Genomic DNA, 21,219 nt, shown 5'->3' with positions numbered 1-21,219 from the left:
ATGGAAGGTTTGGCCCCAGTTGTGGTCAAAAGTCAAGGACTATCTGTAGTCATTTGGGCTGGAGTTGATAGTGGTTGAAGTCCACCATCATAGATTTTCCACCCAAGTAATTAGAATTTTCTTCTCTTCAACATATCATTTCACACAGAACAGTTACGGGTATGGGGAAGATTTTTAGTGTATAGTAATTTATTCATGTTATACTAATTTTGTGTACAGGTGTTCTTTTCCTTGAATTCTTTTTCGACATTCATGCCTTGTACATTGCCATGAATGATTTGAACAGCATTCTGTTGTATATGAAATGTCTTCAAAGAAACATGGCTGACCTGGAACTAAAGAAGTACACATTAGTTTAGTCAAGTGGAAACTACTGGAAATTTGTCCCTGTTTGGACTTAGAATACTGGCCATCAGTCAGCTCAGGACAGAGAAATGAAATTGTTGCATTTCCATGTCCCAAAGGGTAATATTGCAAACTTTCTCACTTCAAGGGGGCAAGATGGTGGAAAGATCTGGCTCTACATTCTAATATGCTTGGAAAGATGGTATTCCATGAAGAAATACAGAGGTGCTATTCAGCAGGTCCTGATCAGTTCTGGAGAACCAGTAGTGGAAATTTTGAGTAGTTCGGAGAACCGGCAAATGCCACCTCTGACTGGCCCCGCCCCCATCTGTTTCTACCTCCTGAGTGCTAGCTGATTGGCTGGGTCTTCTTTTGTTGCCCTGCACAGGAGAACGGACCTGGAAAGCAGGTTAGTGGGATGGGGAGGGAATGGGATTTTGCAGTAACCTTCCCCCAGGAGTGGGGACAGAATGGAGAATTTGCAGTATCCTTCCCCTGGAGTGGGGAGGGAATGGAGATTTTACAATATTTTGTAAAATATTTTGTAAAATATTCAAGTAAAATATTTTAACTTGAAGTCAAAAGGGTCATCAAACTATATGTACCAACAACAACTCCCAAAACAAAACAAAAAACAGATTACCCATAACAATAAGGAAACTTCAATCCAAAAAGAGATCACTCTGGCGGAAAAATAAATCTGGTCACATTGCCAATTTCAAAAGCTGATACAAAAATTTATGCCATCAGATAAAGACTGAATTCACCAATTATCACATTAAACAAGAGGAAAACCTTCTACGTACCAATTCTACCCACACTTTTTACAATTTTGTAAACAACAAACTAAAAGACTCAAGGTCCATCCCACCCCTGATAGGACCTAATGGTAAAGACTGCAACGACAACACCATTAAAGCCAACCTCTTTAACACATTCTTTGGCTCAGTATTTGTAAACAGCAATGGATCATGCCCAGTTTTTCCTAGCCGAACCACAGAAAACTACAATGATCTAATACATATCGATTTTACAGAAGACAATGTTGAAAAAGGACTACGCAATCTAAAACCATCTCTATCTATTGGACCGGATTGAATATGTGCCTACTTCTTAAAAAAGCTATCCACTGCCATAGCAGAACCTCTAAACATAATCTTTGAAAAATCTTTCAGGACCAGCTCCTTGCCTAACCTATGGTCACAAGCCATGGTCATCCCCACCTTCAAAAAGGGAGACCCCAGCCTAGTTGAAAATTACAGACCAATCTCTTTATGCTGCGTCACCTGTAAAGTCATGGAATCAATTATTAACCAATCCATTATCCTCCACTTAGAAACAAACAACCTACTCTCCAGTAAACAATTTGGTTTCAGAAAAAAAACTATCCTGTAATCCAGTGGTCCCCAACCTTTTGTACCAGGGACCGGTTTCAAGCAGAAACATTTTTCAAGGACCTGGGGGGAGAATCCGAGTTTGGTAGTTTGCTTGCAGACGTTTCATTACCTGACTAGGTAACATCTGATGTTGTTACCTAGTCGGGTAATAAAACGCTGCCAGCAAAACCACCAAGTTCAGGGAGCGCCGGCCCTGCCTCCCTCAGCCCCATCCCTCAGGTGTCTCCTCCTCCCTCCCTCAGGTGTCTGCCTCGCTCCTCTCTCAGTCACTCTATCGCTCCTCCAGCAGCCCAAGAAGCCGGGGGGTGGCTTTTCCTGTCGCCACAGCTTCGCCGAGCGCCCGTTTCACCCCCACCCCGCCCGCCCCACCCACTCGCGGTTCAATCCACAGTGCTCCGTTCTACCTGCCTGCCTGCCTGCCTTCTTCGTTTCGGAGCAGCCGGCTGATAAAAAGAGGCGAATAGTTATTATTCTCAGCCAAGCTGCTCCTAAACAACCAGACAGGCAGGCAGGCAGAACGAGCACTGTGGATTGAACCGCGAGCGAGCGAGCGGGCAGGCGGGGTGGGGTGAAACGGGCGCTCGGGAAGCTGCGGCGACAGGAAAAGCCACCCCGCTTCTTTGAAGCAGTTTCTTCCTGGGCTGGTGGAGGAGCGAGAAATCGACTGAGAGAGCTGAGCCAGAGAGCAGGACAGGCTTCGGTTGCTTCCTCCCTCCCCTTCTTTCATTTGTGTCCTTGATCCCCGATCCCAGCAGCATTCACCGGGCGAAGAAAGCCGCCATTTTTTTTATTTTTTTCTTTGCGGCCCGGTAAAGAGTGCTCCACGGCCCGGTACCGGTCCGCGGCCCGGTGGTTGGGGACCCCTGCTGTAATCTACAACTCTTACACTGCAAAAACATATGGACTACACAACTCGATCAGGGCAAAACAATAGACGCAATCTACATAGACTTCTGTAAAGCCTTTGATTCAGTGGTACATGACAAAGTACTCCTAAAACTAAAATCTTATGGTATCTCTGGACAACTGCATAACTGGATAGAAGCATTCCTGTCAAACAGACAACAAATGGTCAAAATTGGGAGTGTCCTATCAAAATCTGTACCTGTCAATAGTGGTGTCCCCCAAGGCAGTGTTCTAGTACCAACTCTCTTCATACTCTACATAAATGACCTCTGTGATCACATTAAGAGCAACTGCGTTCTTTTGCTGATGATGTAAAGCTGTTCAATACCACAGACAATACTGCTACCCTTCAAAAAGATCTTGACTATGTATCAGAATGGTCAAACAAATGGCAACTTCAAATCTCAACAAATAAATGCTCTGTCTTACATATTGGCAAAAAAAATCAGAAAATAAAATACAGGCTGAATAGTCAAGACCTTGTTGATGATCCAAGCTCTGTAAAGGACCTTGGAGTACTCATCTCTAATGATCTAAGTGCTACAGCCCACTGTAACTACATAGCCAAAAAGGCATTAAGAATTGTTAACCTAATCCTACGTAGCTTTTTCTCTGGTAATATCATGCTACTAACTAGAGCATACAAAACATTTGCTAGACCAATACTCGAATACAGCTCATCAGTCTGGAATCCACATTATGTATCTGATATTAGCACAGTTGAGAAAGTCCAGAAATATTTCACAAGAAGAGTTCTCCACTCCTCTACTCGTTGTAGAATACCTTATGCCACCAGACTTGAAATTCTAGACCTAGAAAGCCTTGAATTACGCCGTCTTGGGTCTGATCTTAGTATGGTATATAAAATCATACATTGCAATGACTTACCTGTCAATGAATACTTCAGCTTCAACCATAACAACACAAGAGCACACAATAGATACAAACTCAAGGTTAACCGCAACAAACTTGATTGCAGGAAATACGACTTTAGCAACAAAGTGGTCAATGTCTGGAATACTCTACCTCAGGGGTCCCCAACCGCGGTCCGCGGACCGTACCGGGCCGCGAACAAGCCTTACCGGGCTGGTTGCTGGCGCCGCCATCTTTTTGGTAAAAAGCAATTTTTCGCCAAAAAGATGGCGGCGCCAGCGCCGTGAGCTTTTCCGGTAGAAAGCCATTTCTACCGAAAAAGCTCACGAGCGCTGCGCCGCGGATTTGAAATCACTCGTGACGCCACCGGAAGTGATTTTCACAAAAAGATGGCGGCGCCCAGCTGACGGCGGAACCGGGCGCGCGCCAGCTGACGCGAACCGGGCGCGGGCCCAGCTGACGCCGAACCGGTCGCGGCGCCCAGCTGACGCCGAACCGGGCAGGCGTCTTGGGGATCCTGTTTACCTGACTCTGTGGTTTCTTCCCCAAACCCCAAAAACTTTAATCTTAGACTGTCTACTATTGACCTAACTCCTTTCCTAAGAGGTCTGTAGGGGGCGTGCATAAAGCGCACCAACGTGCCTACCGTCCCTGTCCTATTGTTTCTCTTATTCTTCTTTTATTTTTCTTATATGTACCCATTTCATGTATTCACAACTATGTATATACTTATACCTATTATCTTGTAAGCGATTGACAAATCAAATAAATAAATAAATAAAATAAATATCCTTACCCTGCCATGCCCACCAAGCCACACCTACCAAGCCATGCCCAAAGAACTGGTGGTAAAAATGTTTGAATCCCACCACTGGAGAAATACCCCTAGATCTTGAAACAGTGTATACATCTGATATGGCTCGTTTTTTTCTGAGTTTTCTCAGTTTCCCCAAGAATTTGTTTTCAGATAAATATGAGACATGGGTTGGATTGATGTGAGGATTAGTGAAATATCAGGCAATAGTTAAAAGTTTCTCTGACCTTGTTCAGTTCAACATGATGCTTCTAAGGCAGCCTTGTCCAGGGGTCATACTGTACTGCACGTCTCAGAAGATTCAAGAGTGCAAAGGTTGTGCTGAAAATGCCATCATATTATTAGAAAAACTCTGGCATTCAAGACAGATCAACAATATTAAGAACAACAATATTGTAATAAAAATGTTGTCAATTAAATCCAAATCTGTTATTCTATTTGGGAATCTACTTAACAAAACATAGTAATGACAATTGAAGAAAAGTTATTGAACGAGTGGTAGAGATTATTAACTAACTTTATCTGGTTTCATTTTTAGATGGGGATTAAGAAAAAGATTGTCATATTTGGACTGCAAAAATCTGTGTTAAAGTTTTCTGCATCTCCGTATATGGTGGGCACCCAGATTTTTGCATCCTCACTATAAAAATTCTAACCAGGTATAACACAAAATGGATGTCTTAGGCCAAGCAGAAATTTAAGGCAGCAATTTCTCAATTAAAACATATGAAATCCCACCCTAAAATGGATCCCATCTCTGTCTTCAGCTCTCAAGTCATGCTATGGCATGCCAGAGCATGTCTAGCCAAACCCTTTGACTTTAGACTCTTGTTTGATTACAGAAAAATGAATTTAGCTGTCATCTCTTAACAATGATCTGCTTTATTGTGATGGAATAGTATTTATTTCTTCATGTCAACCATTTCCAAAACATACCATACTCACAAGGAAGTACTTTCTTTTGTTTTTTTAGAAGCAGGATTTTCCACAAGTGATTGAAAGTAAATTTAAGCAAGTTTAAGCTAAAGAGCAATGATCTTTATTCTTACAATATTTCCTGAAAAACTGGAAATTCTATATGAAATTAAATGTTGCACCAGAGTGATGGGCTGTTTATGTCCTCACCTTTTCTTTCACATACCAAAAGCGTAGAAAGAGCAGAGGATTTTTCTTGTGCAAACTTGTATGTTAAAAGTGAAAAGGGTCAACTCAGAAGAACATAGCACATAAATTAAATCAATCAATCAATCAATCAATTAATATTTGGTGAAGCAGAGCCTGTGTCCATCCACAGTGGGGAACCTGGACAGTTGACAGTGAAGGCTTAAAAATCACCTAGTCGCTGCTATGATGCAATGGATTGCCATTCTTTGTACATTGCAGGTACTTACCTGCCCCTGCAGGAGCTGGGATGACAAAAAAAATGGCAGCCAGAGGTGGGATGCTACTGGTTCGGCCCAGTTCTATAGAACCTGTAGTTGCGAAGAGCAGCCAAACCAGTGTTTGGCCCACCCACCTGCCCAGGCTCTAGGCTGTCCTTTATTCCCTGCTTTTCCCTCCTCAGCTGCTTTGCGCGGCACAGCTGAGGTTGAAAAAGCAGGAAACAAGGACTTTCAAATGCTGCGCACCAGAGCGCAGTGCTTGTCGGCTGTCCAGGAGGCACAGCTGATGATTTCTTGCAAACGCTGCACACACGATTGTCCCCAGTTCGGAGAACTGGCAAATCGCTCCATTGGCTGGCCCCTCCCCTCCCTGCCCACTCACTCCTTACCTAGCATGCGAGCCATCCAACTTGCCTGGTTTGCTAAGTTGCTATTTTTCCTTTTTATCCCCCGACCATTAACTGTTCTGCTCTGCCAGGAGATTTAGATTAGCTAGAAAGCAGGAAATCCTTGGAATTTGAAATCCTTGGATTTCTTGCTTTCTAGCTAATCTAAAAGCAAAGCCGAACCTTCCTCAGGACTGAAGCTTTTCAATGCAGACTCAAGTAGCCAATTGCAGATAGATAGATCTCTAAGTGAATCTGTGATTCTGCGAGCAACTCAATCTGCCTGCCTGCTTTGCCTGCTTTTGGGTAAAAGTTGCTCTTTTTTAAATAAAAAACTCAATATTTACATAAATATTTATAATATTTACATACAAGCCATGCCCACCAGTATACAAGATAAGTTATTGGTTCCTAACAATGTACAACGAGATCATGTGCATCATGGAAATGTTACTTATATAAGTTGTCACATACAGTATAATAATTAGCCAATCTCGTTTGTCTTCTTGACTATTTTTTTTTCTTCTCTTTTCTGGACAAAACAGTCATTTTGTCATTCTCATATAATCCTCTGGAAATCTACATGCAGCAACAGAAAGGATAAAAATGAGAAAGGGGCCAGTGAGAGACAAATTAAGACATTATTTATATAAGAATAGTAATTATAAACAAAGTGGATAGGAAAAAAAAAAAGAGGCTGTTTTAATTTCTAGAACTACAGTGCCCTCTAATGGTAGATGTGATGAAACCTCAGCAAATAAAAGGCAGCCAGTAAGTTTACACTTGCTTTTGGAAATACAGTGTTAGTATCAGTGAAGAGCAATAGACAAATAGGAACAAAATAAAAAGAAAAGTGAGAAATGCTGCCTCTGCAAAAGAGATGCAGAGTTGTGTGTGTGTATAAATATTTATTTATAAATGAGACATGAAAGCATTAGAACAAGAGTAAAATAGAAAATGAAGTGAAGGAAAGAAGTCTGTTGAACCGCAGCAATCCTTTCATCTAAGTCAGAGGCCTCCAAACTTGGCAACTTTAAGACTTGTGGACTTCAACTCCCAAAGTCTTAAAGATGCCAAGTATGGGGACCCCCGATCTAAGTTAATAGCAAGAAGAGCATGTCTTAAAACATGGGAGACAAGCAGGAAGGCTTTAAATGGACTACTGCAATGTGTCTTACATGGGGCTGGCCTTGAAGAGAACACGGAAGTTACAAATGCTACAGAATGTAGCAGTTATGTGCACTCCTGGGTGTGCATGTTACACCTCTACTTTGGTTGCCAGTTTGCTTCTGCATGCAGGTCAAGATCTTGGTTGTAATTCTAAAAGTCTTTCATTGCAAGAGACCAGCTGTACTTACCCATCCCATCAAGTCTAGTAGGAGATGAACGCTTTTCCATCCATCTGACAAGACTCAAGGTAGAGAACTTTTTCTGACATAGTGTCTGTCCTTTGGAACATCATCTACCTGGATATTAGATTTGACTGAAGACTGGAGAACCCTGCTGGCCTTTTTCAAGGCCTTAAAAGACATGGTTTTGTCATGGGGTTTGTGCGGCTTTATGTGTGTTTTTTTTTAATTGTTGTTAGCCATCTAGAGTTATGAGTGTGAGGTGGGTGGCTATATAAATTGAACTAATAACCTTGTTTTATATAAAAGGGGATATTTCCTATTAAAAACATTTGTGTCTTACAACACAAAACTTTAGTCTTACACTAAAATTGAGTCTAGTTCCATTTCTCTGTGTGCACATGCTGTATGCAAATTGTACGATCAATATTGCAGGAACTTTTAGAGAGGATTAAGGAATGGCAATGGACATTCCAGGCAGACAGAAACATTGAACTTCTGGATGTGAGGCAGGTTATCTTCAAATATATAACATACAATCCTAGATTAAACCTGAACCTGGTTAAGTATTACTGTATACTCTTGGAAATGTCTTTGGTCAACGCTGGCTCCCTTGGCTAAGAAAGGAGATAAGCACTGCCTCCTAGAGTCAGACACAACTGGACAGGGGGAAACCTTATACCTTTACCTCTCTTATTGAGAGACAATTTTATCTTTTTATCATTTCATAATCTCTTGTCATTCTATCAAGTTGATGTCAAATGTATTGGGGCAAAATTATACAATCAGAGAAATCCCAAGCAAGCAGATGTCATATGTTAGGATAGTTCTACAAAGGAAATTGAGATTCTTCATGATCTTGAACTCGGTGACAGGATGGTTTGTGCTTCTCCAATCGTAAGAAGTGTCCTGAGCAAAGGCCAGTCTACTCCACCATCATGTTCTCATTAGCTAAGTAAATGCTTCTGGAAAGCCTTTAAGTAAAATACTTGCAATAGCGTTTGGCTGCACCTCCCAGCAACTGGTAGTAAGAAATCACCTTTTCAGCTTTTTGATATTTAATTTCCTCAGGGGATCCCATTTCAGAAAGTGAGGAAAAAATGAATTCTCACAGAGCTCAAGGAAACAGCTTTATTTTTACTCCCTGCTGAAGAAGAAGATGACCTACAGGGTCCCTTCCAATTCGTTTAATCTATCTAACTTCTTTTCTGTTTTACAGTTAATGCTCTCTTTCAAAGGAGCAATAAGTGCTCACAAACCCTTTGTAAGGGTTTAATGTGATCAATACACCTTGATGAACATCTGCTATTAGGCGATTTAAGACCTTCCTCTCCCTGTGTAGAATTGCTTGGAAATCTACTTTTTGTACCACAACCATAATCTATACTGGTAATAGCAAAGTTGTGAGAGTTTCTCAGAAATTGCCCTCCAGTAGCCTAGCTTAAAAGGCATTGGGAAGGCCATATGGGATAGATAGCGCTTTAATTCAATCCCATAGCATCTTCTGCCTGAGTTATCTGCCTAATTAGGCCTACCAGTAGGGCCAGATCTGCTCATAGAGCATTGCAGAGCCCATAAAAACCTTACACATGATTTAAAAAAAAACAATTACAGACAGGAGGAATATATGTATTGTTCTTTCTCTACAGCAATATTGGTGGCCCGCAGGCCGGATGCATTATGCGCAGGCCACACTCACCCCAGGTCCGTGAAGGGAAAAAAGGATCGCAAAATGTCACATGATGGCAACGTGACACTGCCAGTTTGACACCCTTGCTCTACAGCTTAACTGTTTGCACATCTTGTCAATTATATCTTAAAACCTATATTTTATGTGCAATTGGGTTTTTTTGCTTCCATCTATCTACTGTATGTATCTGCTGTACTTGATGGCAAGGTAAACTATACCAAAAAGTAGCTGCCAGCAGGACCTGCAACAAATACTTTATACACCAGATGACATTTTCAAACAGCATAGAGATAGTTCTCAACTTACGACCACAATTGAGTCCAAAAATCCTGTTGCTAAGTGAGATTTTGCCCATTTGATGAGCTTTCTTGCCACAGTTGTTAAGTGAATTGCTGCAGTTGTTAAATTAGTGACACTGTTGTTAAGTGAATCTGGCTTCCCCATTGACTTGCATGTCAAAAGGTCACAAAATGTGATCATATGACCATGGGACACTGTAACCGTCATAAATATAAGTCAGTTGCCAAATGTCTGAAATTTTGATCATGAAACTATGGGGATGCTGCAACGGTTGTAAGTGTGAAAAGTAGTCAGAAGTAATTTTTTCAGTGCTGTTGTAACTTTGACCAGTCACTAAGAGAACTGCTGTAGGTTGAGGACTAACTGCAGTATATAAATCTCTTGTTAAAGAAACTTTCTGCTTGTACATAGGATTGTTAGAAATTTAAAAACAGAGATTATGGAAACAAAAATAATAGGTGAGTTGAAAAAATAGATCTAAATCTTTCTTATAAAAAAGAATATCAGACGTAGTGTTGTACTTCAAAGGCAATGTTTTTTTACAAAAATTATTTTATTGGCAGTGTGAAAATTATTTGATTACAGTGTAAACTTTCTTTGTCACCTGAACTTGAAATAACACTGGTTACTGTTTTTTTAAGAAGCACCTTTTGTTTGTTTCAGCAGTTTTTTTTCTGTTTGATTTACAGTTTCAGATATTTCTAACAGAATGAAAAAAAATTAAATGTATTAAAGTTATACAAAAGTTATATCAAATTTAAACATTTAATATAGTATTTTATATTTCAATGATAAATATAACATGAAAATGTAATCAGAGACTTAATATTGGCTCTGCTTTCTTTACGTGGAAGTCTGGTGAGCTATGATTTCTGATGCATATTTTATTTTCTTAAAAAAATAAATTGCTGCCCTTTAAAACAGCTATCTTGACAAATTTTATTTGCTTGTTGGGCTGTAGATATACTTTACCACAGAAGCAAACTTTCCTAAACCATTTGGAAATAATCTGTGGGTTATAAGACTCTACCTTGTTAAATTGGATGCTAGCAAGTGGCACAGAAAATCAACTCCTTTTTTTCTTAATTTCAAGGAAATCATAGAATAAACACAATGACTAAAGAAAATAATTCACAATAGCAATTGCCCTTGCCATATGTAATTAAAAAGCACATCTAAATTGGACACAAAGAAACTACAAGTAGTCCTCATTTAGTGACTGCGATAGGTTCCAACCACTCAGTTGCTAAGTCAAATGAACAATAAGGGGACATACAATAGAAAGAAGAGAGAGAGACACTGCAAAGGTCACTGCCTTCTCCTTCAGAAAGGTTGCCTCATACAGTGTCCTGTGCCTGATTGTCTTCTTCTTTTCCCTCTTGCAGGGAGATTGCTTAAACAAGCTATTAGTGAGTTGCTTTCCTCCATAGCCCAGTACTTCCCTAAAAAGTGCTAACCCCAACTTAACAAGTTCATTCCCTCCAATGCTGGCAGTTGCTGCCTGAAACTGACCAGATTTTAATCAGCTTCTACACTTTTTTTTGTCATAAATGCATGCATTGTTTGGAAAATGATTTTAATTACCATTTATTACTATGATATTAATGGACAATTGCTATCCAAGACAGTTGCTAAACGAGGACTACCTCTACTAGAAAAAATAGATATAAAATTTATGTATTTGGCAAATTTTCTGAAATCATTTTTCCCACAGTTTACACTTTTTGCTGCTTAATGCAGATATCCACGAGGCCATACCAAAGAGCAAAGGAATTTGCAATCGTTTGCTAAAGGGTGTTTATTCTTCCACTGAAATTAGACAAATAATTCATATATATCCTTTTACTTCCCCAATTGCTTTCTGGAAAATTAAGTTGGGGAAAAGATAGCATTAAGAGAATTGTACAGAGAAGTCATCAATTTTTAATATCACCCTGCTTTAATCCTTCTTAATAGAGCATCTAATATTATTTGTATTCTCAAGGGTTCTGTGGAAAACTGATTGTACTTAAGATATTTGGCATAAAAACATGAGATTCTTTGGCTTAGGTAGCTGATTATCATTACAAATAAACTCCTACATTTTGGGCTTCAAGTCATTTCATTAAATTCCTTCATGGTGTTTTACTGCCCAGCATTCAGTTGTACTAGTTATAAGTTATACATGAATTGCCAAAGTAGGACTCCATACATGGATGTTTCATATTTGATTCTCTTGTGCTTTGTAACATCCTGTTACCATAATTCATACAATAAATGGTTTAGGCGGATTTATTTAACTGGCACAGTTACAGGTAGTTGTTATATTTTGTGTTCTTTTGTTTCTTTTAAAAAAGGAATGTATAACAAGTGGCTGCAGAGAAGTGCCAATATTTGACTGCAGTGTGCTTCCAGCCCCAAGGGAAAGAGCAATGATTATCTTAGGAATCTTTCCATTATCTTAAGGAAACTTGCTGCTTACTTAGTGGCAGTGTAGTTCCCCAGGGTGGGAGCTACAGTTTTCAGTTCCTTTCTATACAGTCCACTCCAATGATGTTATCTGGGCACCGGCAAGAACGGCCTCCTGGGGTAGCCAGACATAGATGAGTACAGCCTCCATTATTCACGGAACAGTAGTTACGTCCTGCAAAATATATGTACCAGCTTAATGAATCCCAGTGCTTCATTTATTAATTTATTAAGTGGTGGCAAATGTCTGTAGCTCGGATGGAGGTTCATTCTCTGAACTTGTGGGTTTGTTTCTGAATGTTTCATTACCAGGCTAGCTAGGTAACAACTTCAGTGGAGTTTAGGCCCTTATAAACAGAGGAACACTGACACTGGTATCCCCTAAATTCTGCTGAACTTGTTACCTAGCCTGGTAACAAATTGTTCGGAAACCAACCCATCAGCTGGGAGAACAAACCTCCACCTTTAAACATTTTTTGGCAAAACGAATATTAGATCAGCTTGGATGCGTAAGCCACGAGGTACCTTAGGATGAATCATGCATTCCTTCCTTTACTGTCCCCCTCTTGCGTACAAAAGTGAGGACCTTGCTTCTTGCAGAGAATCCAGTCTAAATATTTCGCAGGCTGTGTGACAAACTATAATAATAATGGATTGGAAAATCTGTATATTTGGTTAGTGAGCCAATATCACAGGGAAAGATAACTAACTGGGGTAGTTCCTTCCTAGAATTCTTCTCAGAGTTCTTGAATAATACTTGCCAAAACACTATTAGTCAGCTCTGAAATGGCATTTTTGTCACACAAGCTGTAACCAATACTCAAATTTCCCAAATATCAACCAAGAGCTTTGTATTTGCTTCTATAATACTTTACTTTATTCTACCCACCTTCTATTTTAGCTCTTTTGCCTGTTTTTAACAATTGCACAAACAAGGTAAGAAATAGCATTTCACTGAAAATAAGATCCAATTGGAAAATAAGGCTGATTCTTCAGGATGCTCGTAATATAAACCCTATCCCAAAATAAGCCCCAGTTACTGTAAGACCATCAGGCACACTGATGCATTTTAGTGCCATATTTTCCCCAAAATAAGGCCTAACTGGAAAATAAGCATTAATGTGTCTTTTGGAGCAAAAATTAATATAGACCTGGTCTTATTTTGGGGGAAACACAGTAGGATAAGCAAGGAATAATTTAAGATCTTTCTTTATTTCTAATTTCAGCAGAAAGCATGCCAAAAGCTTTTTATTCTTGATAGGGCTAAATTCTTTATGACACTGTTCAGTCATGAAAACTGAATGAATTTATAAAGGGTACTGTACTAAAATATATTACCAAGCAGGAAAAGCTAATATTTTCTGTTTGTTTTAGCTCTCCTAAAGCAATCGAAAGAAAGAAATGCAATTAAGTTAATTAAATTTGTACTATTAGGAATTAGGCTGATTTTTATTGGTAGTGGAATTTCTCCAGAGAATTTTCTGAAATCCATGGTATATCTTCTTTCATATTTCAGCCTCATGTTATATATACATATACACATACATACACTGCTCAAAAAAATAAAGGGAACACTTAAACAACACAATGTAACTCCAAGTCAATCACACTTCTGTGAAATCAAACTGTCCACTTAGGTAGCAACACTGATTGACAATCAATTTCACATGCTGTTGCGCAAATGGAATAGACAACAGGTGGAAAGCATAGATAGTTAGCAAGACATCCCCAATGAAGGAGTGGTTCTGCAGGTGGTGACCACAGACCACTTCTCAGTTCCTATGCTTTCTGGCTGATGGTTGGGTCACTTTTGAATGCTGGCGGTGCTTTCACTCTAGTGGTAGCATGAGACAGAGTCTACAACCCACACAAGTGGCTCAGGTAGTGCAGCTCATCCAGGATAACACATTAATGCGAGCTGTGGCAAGAAGGTTTGCTGTGTCTGTCAGTGTAGTGTCCAGAGCATGGAGGCACTACCAGGAGACAGGCCAGTTCATCAGGAGATGTGGAGGAGGCCGTAGGAGGGCAACAATCCAGCATCAGGACCTCTACCTCCGCCTTTGTGCAAGGAGGGACAGGAGGAGCATTGCCAGAGTTCCTGCAAAATGATCAGCGGGCCACAAATGTGCATGTGGCTGCTCAAACGGTCAGAAACAGACTCCATGAGGGTGGTAAGAGGGCCCGACGTCCACAGGTGGGGGTTGTGCTTACAGCCCAACACCGTGCAGGATGTTTGGCATTTGCCAGAGAACACCAAGATTGGCAAATTCACCACTGGCGCCCTGTGCTCTTCACAGATGAAAGCAGGTTGACACTGAGCACATGTGACAGACGTGACAGGGTCTGGAGACACCGTGGAGAACGTTCTGCTGCCTGCAACATCCTCCAGCACCGGTTTGGCAGTGGATCAGTAATGGTGTGGGGTGGCATTTCTTTAGGGGGCCACACAGCCCTTCATGTGCTCACCAGAGGTAGCCTGACTGCCATTAGGTACCGAGATGAGATCCTCAGACCCCTTGTGAGACCATATGCTGGTGCGGTTAGCCCTGGGTTCCTCCTAATGCAAGACAATGCTAGACCTCATGTGGCTAGAGTGTGTCAGCAGTTCCTGCAAGACAAAGGCATTGATGCTATGGACTGGCCCGCCCGTTCTCTAGACCTGAATCCAATTGAGCACATCTGGGACATCATGACTCGCTCCATCCACCAACGCCACGTTGCACCACAGACTGTCCAGGAGTTGGGGGATGCTTTAGTCCAGGTGTGGGAGGAGATCCCTCAGGAGACCATCCGCCACCTCATCAGGAGCATGCCCAGGCATTGTAGGGAGGTCATACAGGCACATGGAGGCCACACACATTACTGAGCCTCATTTTGACTTGTTTTAAGGACATTACATCAAAGTTGGATCAGCCTGTAGTGTTTTTTTTCCACTTTAATTTTGAGTGTAACTCCAAATCCAGACCTCCATGGGTTGCTAAATTTGATTTCCATTGATAATTTTTGTGTGATTTTGTTGTCAGCACATTCAACTATGTAATGAACAAAGTATTTAATAAGAATATTTCATTCATTCAAATCTAGGATGTCTTATTTTTGTGTTTCCTTTATTTTTTTGAGCAGTGTACATACACACACACACACACACACACACACACACATATATTCATATTCACACCGTTACCTGATGGACATTGAGCCCAGGCTGTTGTTATTCCATAAAGACGAGTGCGCTTATAGGGTTGAAAGTTATCATTCTCTTTAGAGATTGTGCGATCCACTGCGACCACGGCATCTCTATGGCACATAAAATAGTGACATAAATAAAATATAAAATAATGGAGAAAGAAGGAGAGAAAATTAGATGTAAAAACACCAAAACCTATTGGAGTGCACACAAACACCAACACATATATCCACAAGCACCTCAGAAAATATATTTCAGTTATCTGCCTGCAGTGGATGCGGGAGTTTTTTTTTTAATATACAGATTTGCCCTCACTTATACAGGGCTTGGAGGTGGGGGAGTGGAGACTATGAATAACGCACAGGTTTTTTTGTAAGTAATACAAAATAAACAAAAACAGGTAACTCATACCTTTTCCAGTCAGTGTAAAATAAATTCTTCCCATAGCTTGTAATGCTAAAAGGATATTGAATTCCTTCAAGGATCTTTCGACGGCTATGTTGATTGAGATCCATGCATTCTACACTTTTGGTCCCTGCAGGTGAAAAAACAAGCTGGGCTTTGCAAGAAACTGACCCTTTTCTTAGCAAGGCTTTCATTTAGCATTAATATATTCTCAGCTGAAGAAGGTAACTTCTCCACATATAAGTTGTAAATGATTATTTGAGGATTCCCCCCCACACACACTTTTGGATAAATACAGTATGTATACTGTTATGGCTTCCTTTTCAATTCTTCTATATTAGCCCATGTCAAAACCTGTCCACATCTTTTCCATTTATTTTGAAAATATTAATTACAAAGTTTGCAATTCTTAACATTTGCTTTCCTTGCCCCCTTCTGTATGCTTGAGTCATTTTAGGGCTAACCATTACCTATTAGCCACCATGGGTAATCTAACATAATACTTTTCATAATGACTGACAGTCCTGAGAATTTCAGACAGCAGACTTTCACAGCTGTGCCTTCAGACCTGAGAAATTAAAACTGGACTATGATGAGAGGTTAGTAGTCACCTCTAAACCACTGATATTGTGAAATAGAAAAAGACAAGTGGCAGTAATTGTTGAGTACTGAGAAGTAGCACTATCATGACTACACCTTGATATTTTAGCATCCAGCTGTTCATTTATTTCATAAGCTTAATTCATTCTACAGTGTAAGACTTTACCTGCATCTACCCAGCACAACAATGAGGAATAGGTGTCAAGTGTCAGCCCATTTGGCAGTCCCAAATTATCCTTAACAAGAATTCTTCTATTGGTACCATCCATATAGGAGGTTTCGATTTTAGGAGCTTCTCTGTTCCAGTCTGTCCAATAAAGGTTTCTGAGTGTATTGATAAAGACACATATACAAATAAATAAATGCAATTGTGCATAAGGAGGGTATTGGTATTATGTAGTATTATTTCTAATAAAATTACATGGATATTTCCATTAAGGCAACAGGAGTCAAGCTTGACTTAGGGGAGATTGTACCTTTACACAGTAGATCCCTCTTCATTTTATTATATAATAATTTATCACTGATATTATAACATTCAAGATTTACCTGCTATTTATATAACACAGTGAACCTCCAATCACTCAATCACTTTTTAATCTAAGGCACTGTGCAAATTCAAGTCAATTAATTAGTTTATACATTGAATGTCATGCCTCTGGTGGAGACTGACTCTGAGGGAGAGGAGGAACAGCCGACAGGGAGTGGAAGTGTGGCTCTGGAGGTTGTGGAGGAGGCTGGGGAAAGGCAGAGGCCGGCTGAGCAGTCAGAGGAGGACCCAGGCCCATCCCCTATCCATCCTAGGGCACGCAGAGAGGAGAGGATAAGGGAGAGTTGTGGTCTACTCGGGAGGAGAGGGCCTTGATCCTCTTCATGGACTGCAGCTGTGACAACTGAATAAGAGTATGGACCTGCGTACTGGCAAATGCTAGAAACAAAGAGTGTAAATATTTCTAGTTTATAGTTCCTCTTTGAGTTTGGCGTCCTTCCCAGTGTGGGTTATCTGTAGACATCCTCCAGCCTGGTTTGTGTTGCTTTTTTCCTTCTTCGTGCAACTGTTTGTGTGGGAGTTATTTTGTCTTCAGTCAAAGATATTCAGAGCTTGGAAGCAAAGTGAAGGAATAAAAGGGGCTTCACCTGTTTTCTGTGACTGTTCGTTTTGTATCCCACCCTGGGTCATCACATTGAATCTGAATGAAGTTGGGTAATTTATAGTTCAGCATAGCCTAAGGAAACGGCGATTACATCAGCATACTAAGTGACAAGTTAAAACATCACGTTTTTAAAAGAAAAATAGGACATAGCATATTACATTTAGCCAGTTGTGTGATATTAATTCATGGTTAGATTTTAGTGTGTTTAGCACAGGGGTCTTCAAACTTGGCAAGTTTAAGACTTGTAGACTTCAACTCCCAGAATTCCTGAGCTAACATAACTGGAGGAGGAAATCTGGGAGTTGAAGTCCGCAAGTCTTAAAGCTATCAAATTTGAAGACCCCTGGTGTTGCATGATCTCAGGCAGTATGTTGTGGGAAACTAAAATTTGGGGTAAACCCATGGCTCAGTGAATGGTCAGTGAGCTTTTTGTGTGAATACAGCTTTTTTTCCCAAGGAAAAAAGGTCAGACCTTTAAAAAAATCACTTGTCTACCAAAACACATGGCAAGTTTTTGCAGTAGCTAGAAAATTCTAGGCACTATATACCCAGCAGTAAAAATATTATACTGCTCCTTATTTGTTAATTTAGCATACTTCTTCCATTCTACATTTTTCTTCAATTTTATAGCTTAATCTTCTTTTTTTGCACCAGAATTACAGCTAGGTTTGTAGCACGCTATGGGACCAAGACTGTTGTCCCTGCTTTCAATTTAGGCTTTCATTTGAATTCATGAATTCAGAATATTTTACTAGTGTGCTGTACAAGGTAGGTTGTGATTAGTGTGAGTTCAAGCACTGTAGTAGGATATTCAATTTACTGCAATTTATAAAGTGATACCAGGTTTGTTTAATGTAAGCCAAAATTCAGTTAGTGTGAGGCTGGCACACACACAATTAAAACTAGTGCATGCACAGCCTCCCTTAATCCATATTTAGCATATAGTTTGAATAAATAAACACAAGATATAGAGGCATCTCTCATCACTTCACTGATCTGGAGTCAGTCTGCTTTCTCATGTTTCATCCTGTCCTGTATATAGATTTCACCTGGGATTCCTATCTTCCTAAGGACATTCCACTGTTTGGCATAATCCACACAAATGAATGCCTTTCTATAACCAATGTTTCTTTAAATATCTCTCTGAGGGCTGTTGTTGTTGTTATTGTTAATTTCCTTCCTGAAACATTCTTTCTCTTCTCTTGGCAATCTCCATCGTCTGTTCTGACATTCAGTTTAGATTCCTGTTTTTTCTTAGTCTTTGGCAATTTCACATTCATCCTTGACAACTTCTTCAATTTCATTACACGGTTCATCTACCCTGTTTCTCCAACAATACGGCCTCCCCAATAGGAAGTCCCAGCATGTTTTATAGGCATGAAATGAAATTAAGCCCTCCCCCAAATTAAGGCCTATATTAAAACATGCAAAATGGGGGAATGGTGGTGGGGCTTGCCGTTAGGGAAGTACTTTTGTTGCACACCCGGATATGGTGCTGCCTGCGTTGACCCCAATACGAAGTGCCCCACCAACGCCGAGGTCAACATCCAAGCCATCGCTGCCCGCCCACCCGAAGATGCAAGGGGGGAAAATTAAGTCACCCCCGAAAAGACGGCCTAGCCATTTTTTCGGGCTCAAAAAAAAATAAGACCCGGCCTTATTATATGAGAAACACGGTAGTTCTCTCTCAATGAGGTTTGGGACTTTGAAGCAATTCCTGATCTTCTTGAAAATATTGCATAGAGGGTCAAGATCATATTGTGAAACTGCTTGGCTTTGTTCTTCCACTTTAGCTTGACTTGAAGCTTGCACATGAGCAATTTGTGATCTGTTCCACTATTGGACCCTGGCCATACATTTGCTATTATAACTGAGCTCTTCCACTTCTTGTACAATTAATACAGTCAACTGGATTTCTATACTGTTCCATGCAACACTGTTCTAGTTTCACCAAATTACACCTGATGTGAGATACCCTTCCATCCCATTTCTAGTCTTGTGTTACTACTGGATTTCAAATTAAGATCATTTGCATAAAAAACGGGATCTCATACTGGCAACTTCAGCTTGCATACAATATTAATTCTTGTAAACTGCCCAGGGTCACCTCTAGACAAGATATCCGGCACATAATTCAAATAAATAAAAATAAAAGGAAATCCCCAAGCTGCTCCCTAAACTGAAAGAAATTCAACATTCAGAGGCTGGGTTCACACAACATATTAGACTAGACTAAACTATAACAGATTGGACAATTTGTAGTCAGGTTGTTATGGGATCCTGCCCTTGTCTTACTATGTTGTGTGATTCATGCATCATATCAAGCTACAATACAGTTTGTTTATTTATTTGGCTATAACATGTTATGGACTGATAGTTTTAGCATGGGAAAAGAACCTGATATAGGTACTGAAACAGCATGGGCTGAAGGAATAGGAAATAAATGGTAAATAAAATAATAGGATATTTAATACATCCCTACCCCCTCACAGGATCTGCAACAATGGCTCGAGGATTCACCAGCTCAGTGTCAAACAATACACGTCGATGAGTGCCATCTACTTTGGCTACCTCTATTCTGTCAAGCTGAGAATCAGTCCAGAAGATAGTACGACCATGGGGATCCAGGGCTATTCCTTCAGGACTTTCCAAATCTTGAAGAAGGAGATATAAAAAGAAAACATTAATCAAAGGGCATGGCTAACATTCAAAGTTATGCCTAGGTTCTGAGGAAGTTTATTTTGTTCAAGAGATCTCTCTTCCATATTTGGTCTCAAATGTCTGAAGAGGGCTTGAGGCATCTAATGTTACAATGGGAATAGAATAGTATAGAATAGAATAGAATAGAATAGAATAGAATAGAATAGAATACTTCGTCATTGCATTCAAAATACAATGAAATTTGAAAGTTACTCCAGCACAGTGCCCCAAACACCACATCACAATCACACTACACAGTATTTAAAAAGTAAAATAATTAAAATAATTAAAATAATAATAATAATAATAATAATAATAATAATAATAATAATAATAATAAACCTAGTCTAAAACCTATTTAAAACATATATTAAGTTAGATAGTTTTAAAATGCCACTTTATATACAGAACTAAATCACAAATGTACTGTTTGATTCAAGACAATTATTGCTTTGGAAAAGAAACTGTTTCTCAGTCTATTAGTCCTCATTTTAAGACATAACGTTTCCCTGATGATAACAAATATGAATGACCAGGATGAGAAGTCTGTGGAGATTTTTTTGTGCTCTAGAGGGGAGTCTGGTCTTCGCAATCTCTTCCAAAGAAGAAAGAGAGCAACCAATGATTTTTTGTGCTATGTTTATAACTCTCTGGAGCATCATCTTATCTACTACAGAGCATCCAGCATACAACACCGTGACACAGTATGCCAAAATGCTCTCGATGGTAGAATGGTAAAAAATAACCAGCAACTTCTCACCCAGACCACTCTTTTTCAGCAGCCTCAGAAAGTGCAGGCGCTGTTGGGCCTTCTTTGCAGTGGCCATAGTGTGGACCGACCAAGTAAGGTTGTTGGAAATATGAGTTCCTAGAAATTTAAAATATGAACTCTTTCCACACAGTCTCCATTGAGGCTCTGCTTTGCATCATCTGAAGTCTATAATAAATTCTTTGGTCTTTTTGATATTCAGGGCGAGGTTATGACATTTGCACCACAAGACCAGTCTGAAAACCTCTGACCTATAGGCCGTTTTGTCTTCTTCTGATATGAGTCCCACCAATGTGGTATCATCTGCAAATTTTATTATAGAGTTAGTGGGACAAGAGGGAGTGCAGTCATAGGTGAATACAAAAGGGGGCTCAGCACACAACCCTGTGGACAGCCAGTGCTGAGAGCAAGAGTGGAAGAAAAATAGCTGTCAATCCTAACAGTTTGGGAGTAAGAAAGTCCTTTATCCAACAGCAAATGTGAGAAGAGAGGCCCAATTCTAGCAACTTCTTAA

General features: G+C 40.0%; 1 protein-coding gene and 1 long non-coding RNA gene across 3 annotated transcripts in view; both read right to left on the bottom strand.

Annotated features, from left to right (window-relative positions):
- Window positions 1-256: 256 nt before the first annotated feature.
- On the bottom strand, window positions 257-6,268 carry LOC148132847 (uncharacterized). 2 transcript variants are annotated; one of them, XR_015749955.1, is made up of 3 exons: window positions 6,107-6,268; window positions 4,563-4,656; window positions 257-335 (listed from the first exon to the last, which is right to left on the bottom strand). It is a non-coding gene; the product is annotated as an uncharacterized LOC148132847 (long non-coding RNA). The 2 variants fall into 2 exon arrangements; XR_015749954.1 differs by lacking the exon at window positions 6,107-6,268 and adding an exon at window positions 5,727-6,059.
- Window positions 6,269-9,955: 3,687 nt separating this feature from the next.
- The window catches only part of NID1 (nidogen 1), a 59,290-nt gene continuing 48,026 nt past the window's right edge, over window positions 9,956-21,219 (bottom strand). Inside the window, exons 16-20 of the mRNA XM_087967621.1 lie at window positions 19,719-19,890; window positions 16,249-16,406; window positions 15,489-15,612; window positions 15,075-15,187; window positions 9,956-12,065 (exon numbers count right to left, since the gene is read on the bottom strand). Coding sequence (XP_087823747.1) covers window positions 11,944-12,065; window positions 15,075-15,187; window positions 15,489-15,612; window positions 16,249-16,406; window positions 19,719-19,890 — 689 coding nt within the window. The 3' untranslated portion in view covers window positions 9,956-11,943. The remainder of the gene's footprint in view (window positions 12,066-15,074; window positions 15,188-15,488; window positions 15,613-16,248; window positions 16,407-19,718; window positions 19,891-21,219) is intronic.

This window comes from Notechis scutatus, chromosome 1, assembly GCF_049901735.1.
Source record: "Notechis scutatus isolate UNSWTSFEM ecotype Mainland chromosome 1, rNotScu1.2, whole genome shotgun sequence".
Lineage (NCBI taxonomy): Eukaryota > Metazoa > Chordata > Lepidosauria > Squamata > Elapidae > Notechis > Notechis scutatus.
The sequence above is the reverse complement of the archived record's forward strand: the minus strand, read 5'-3'. Positions and strand labels throughout refer to the sequence as shown.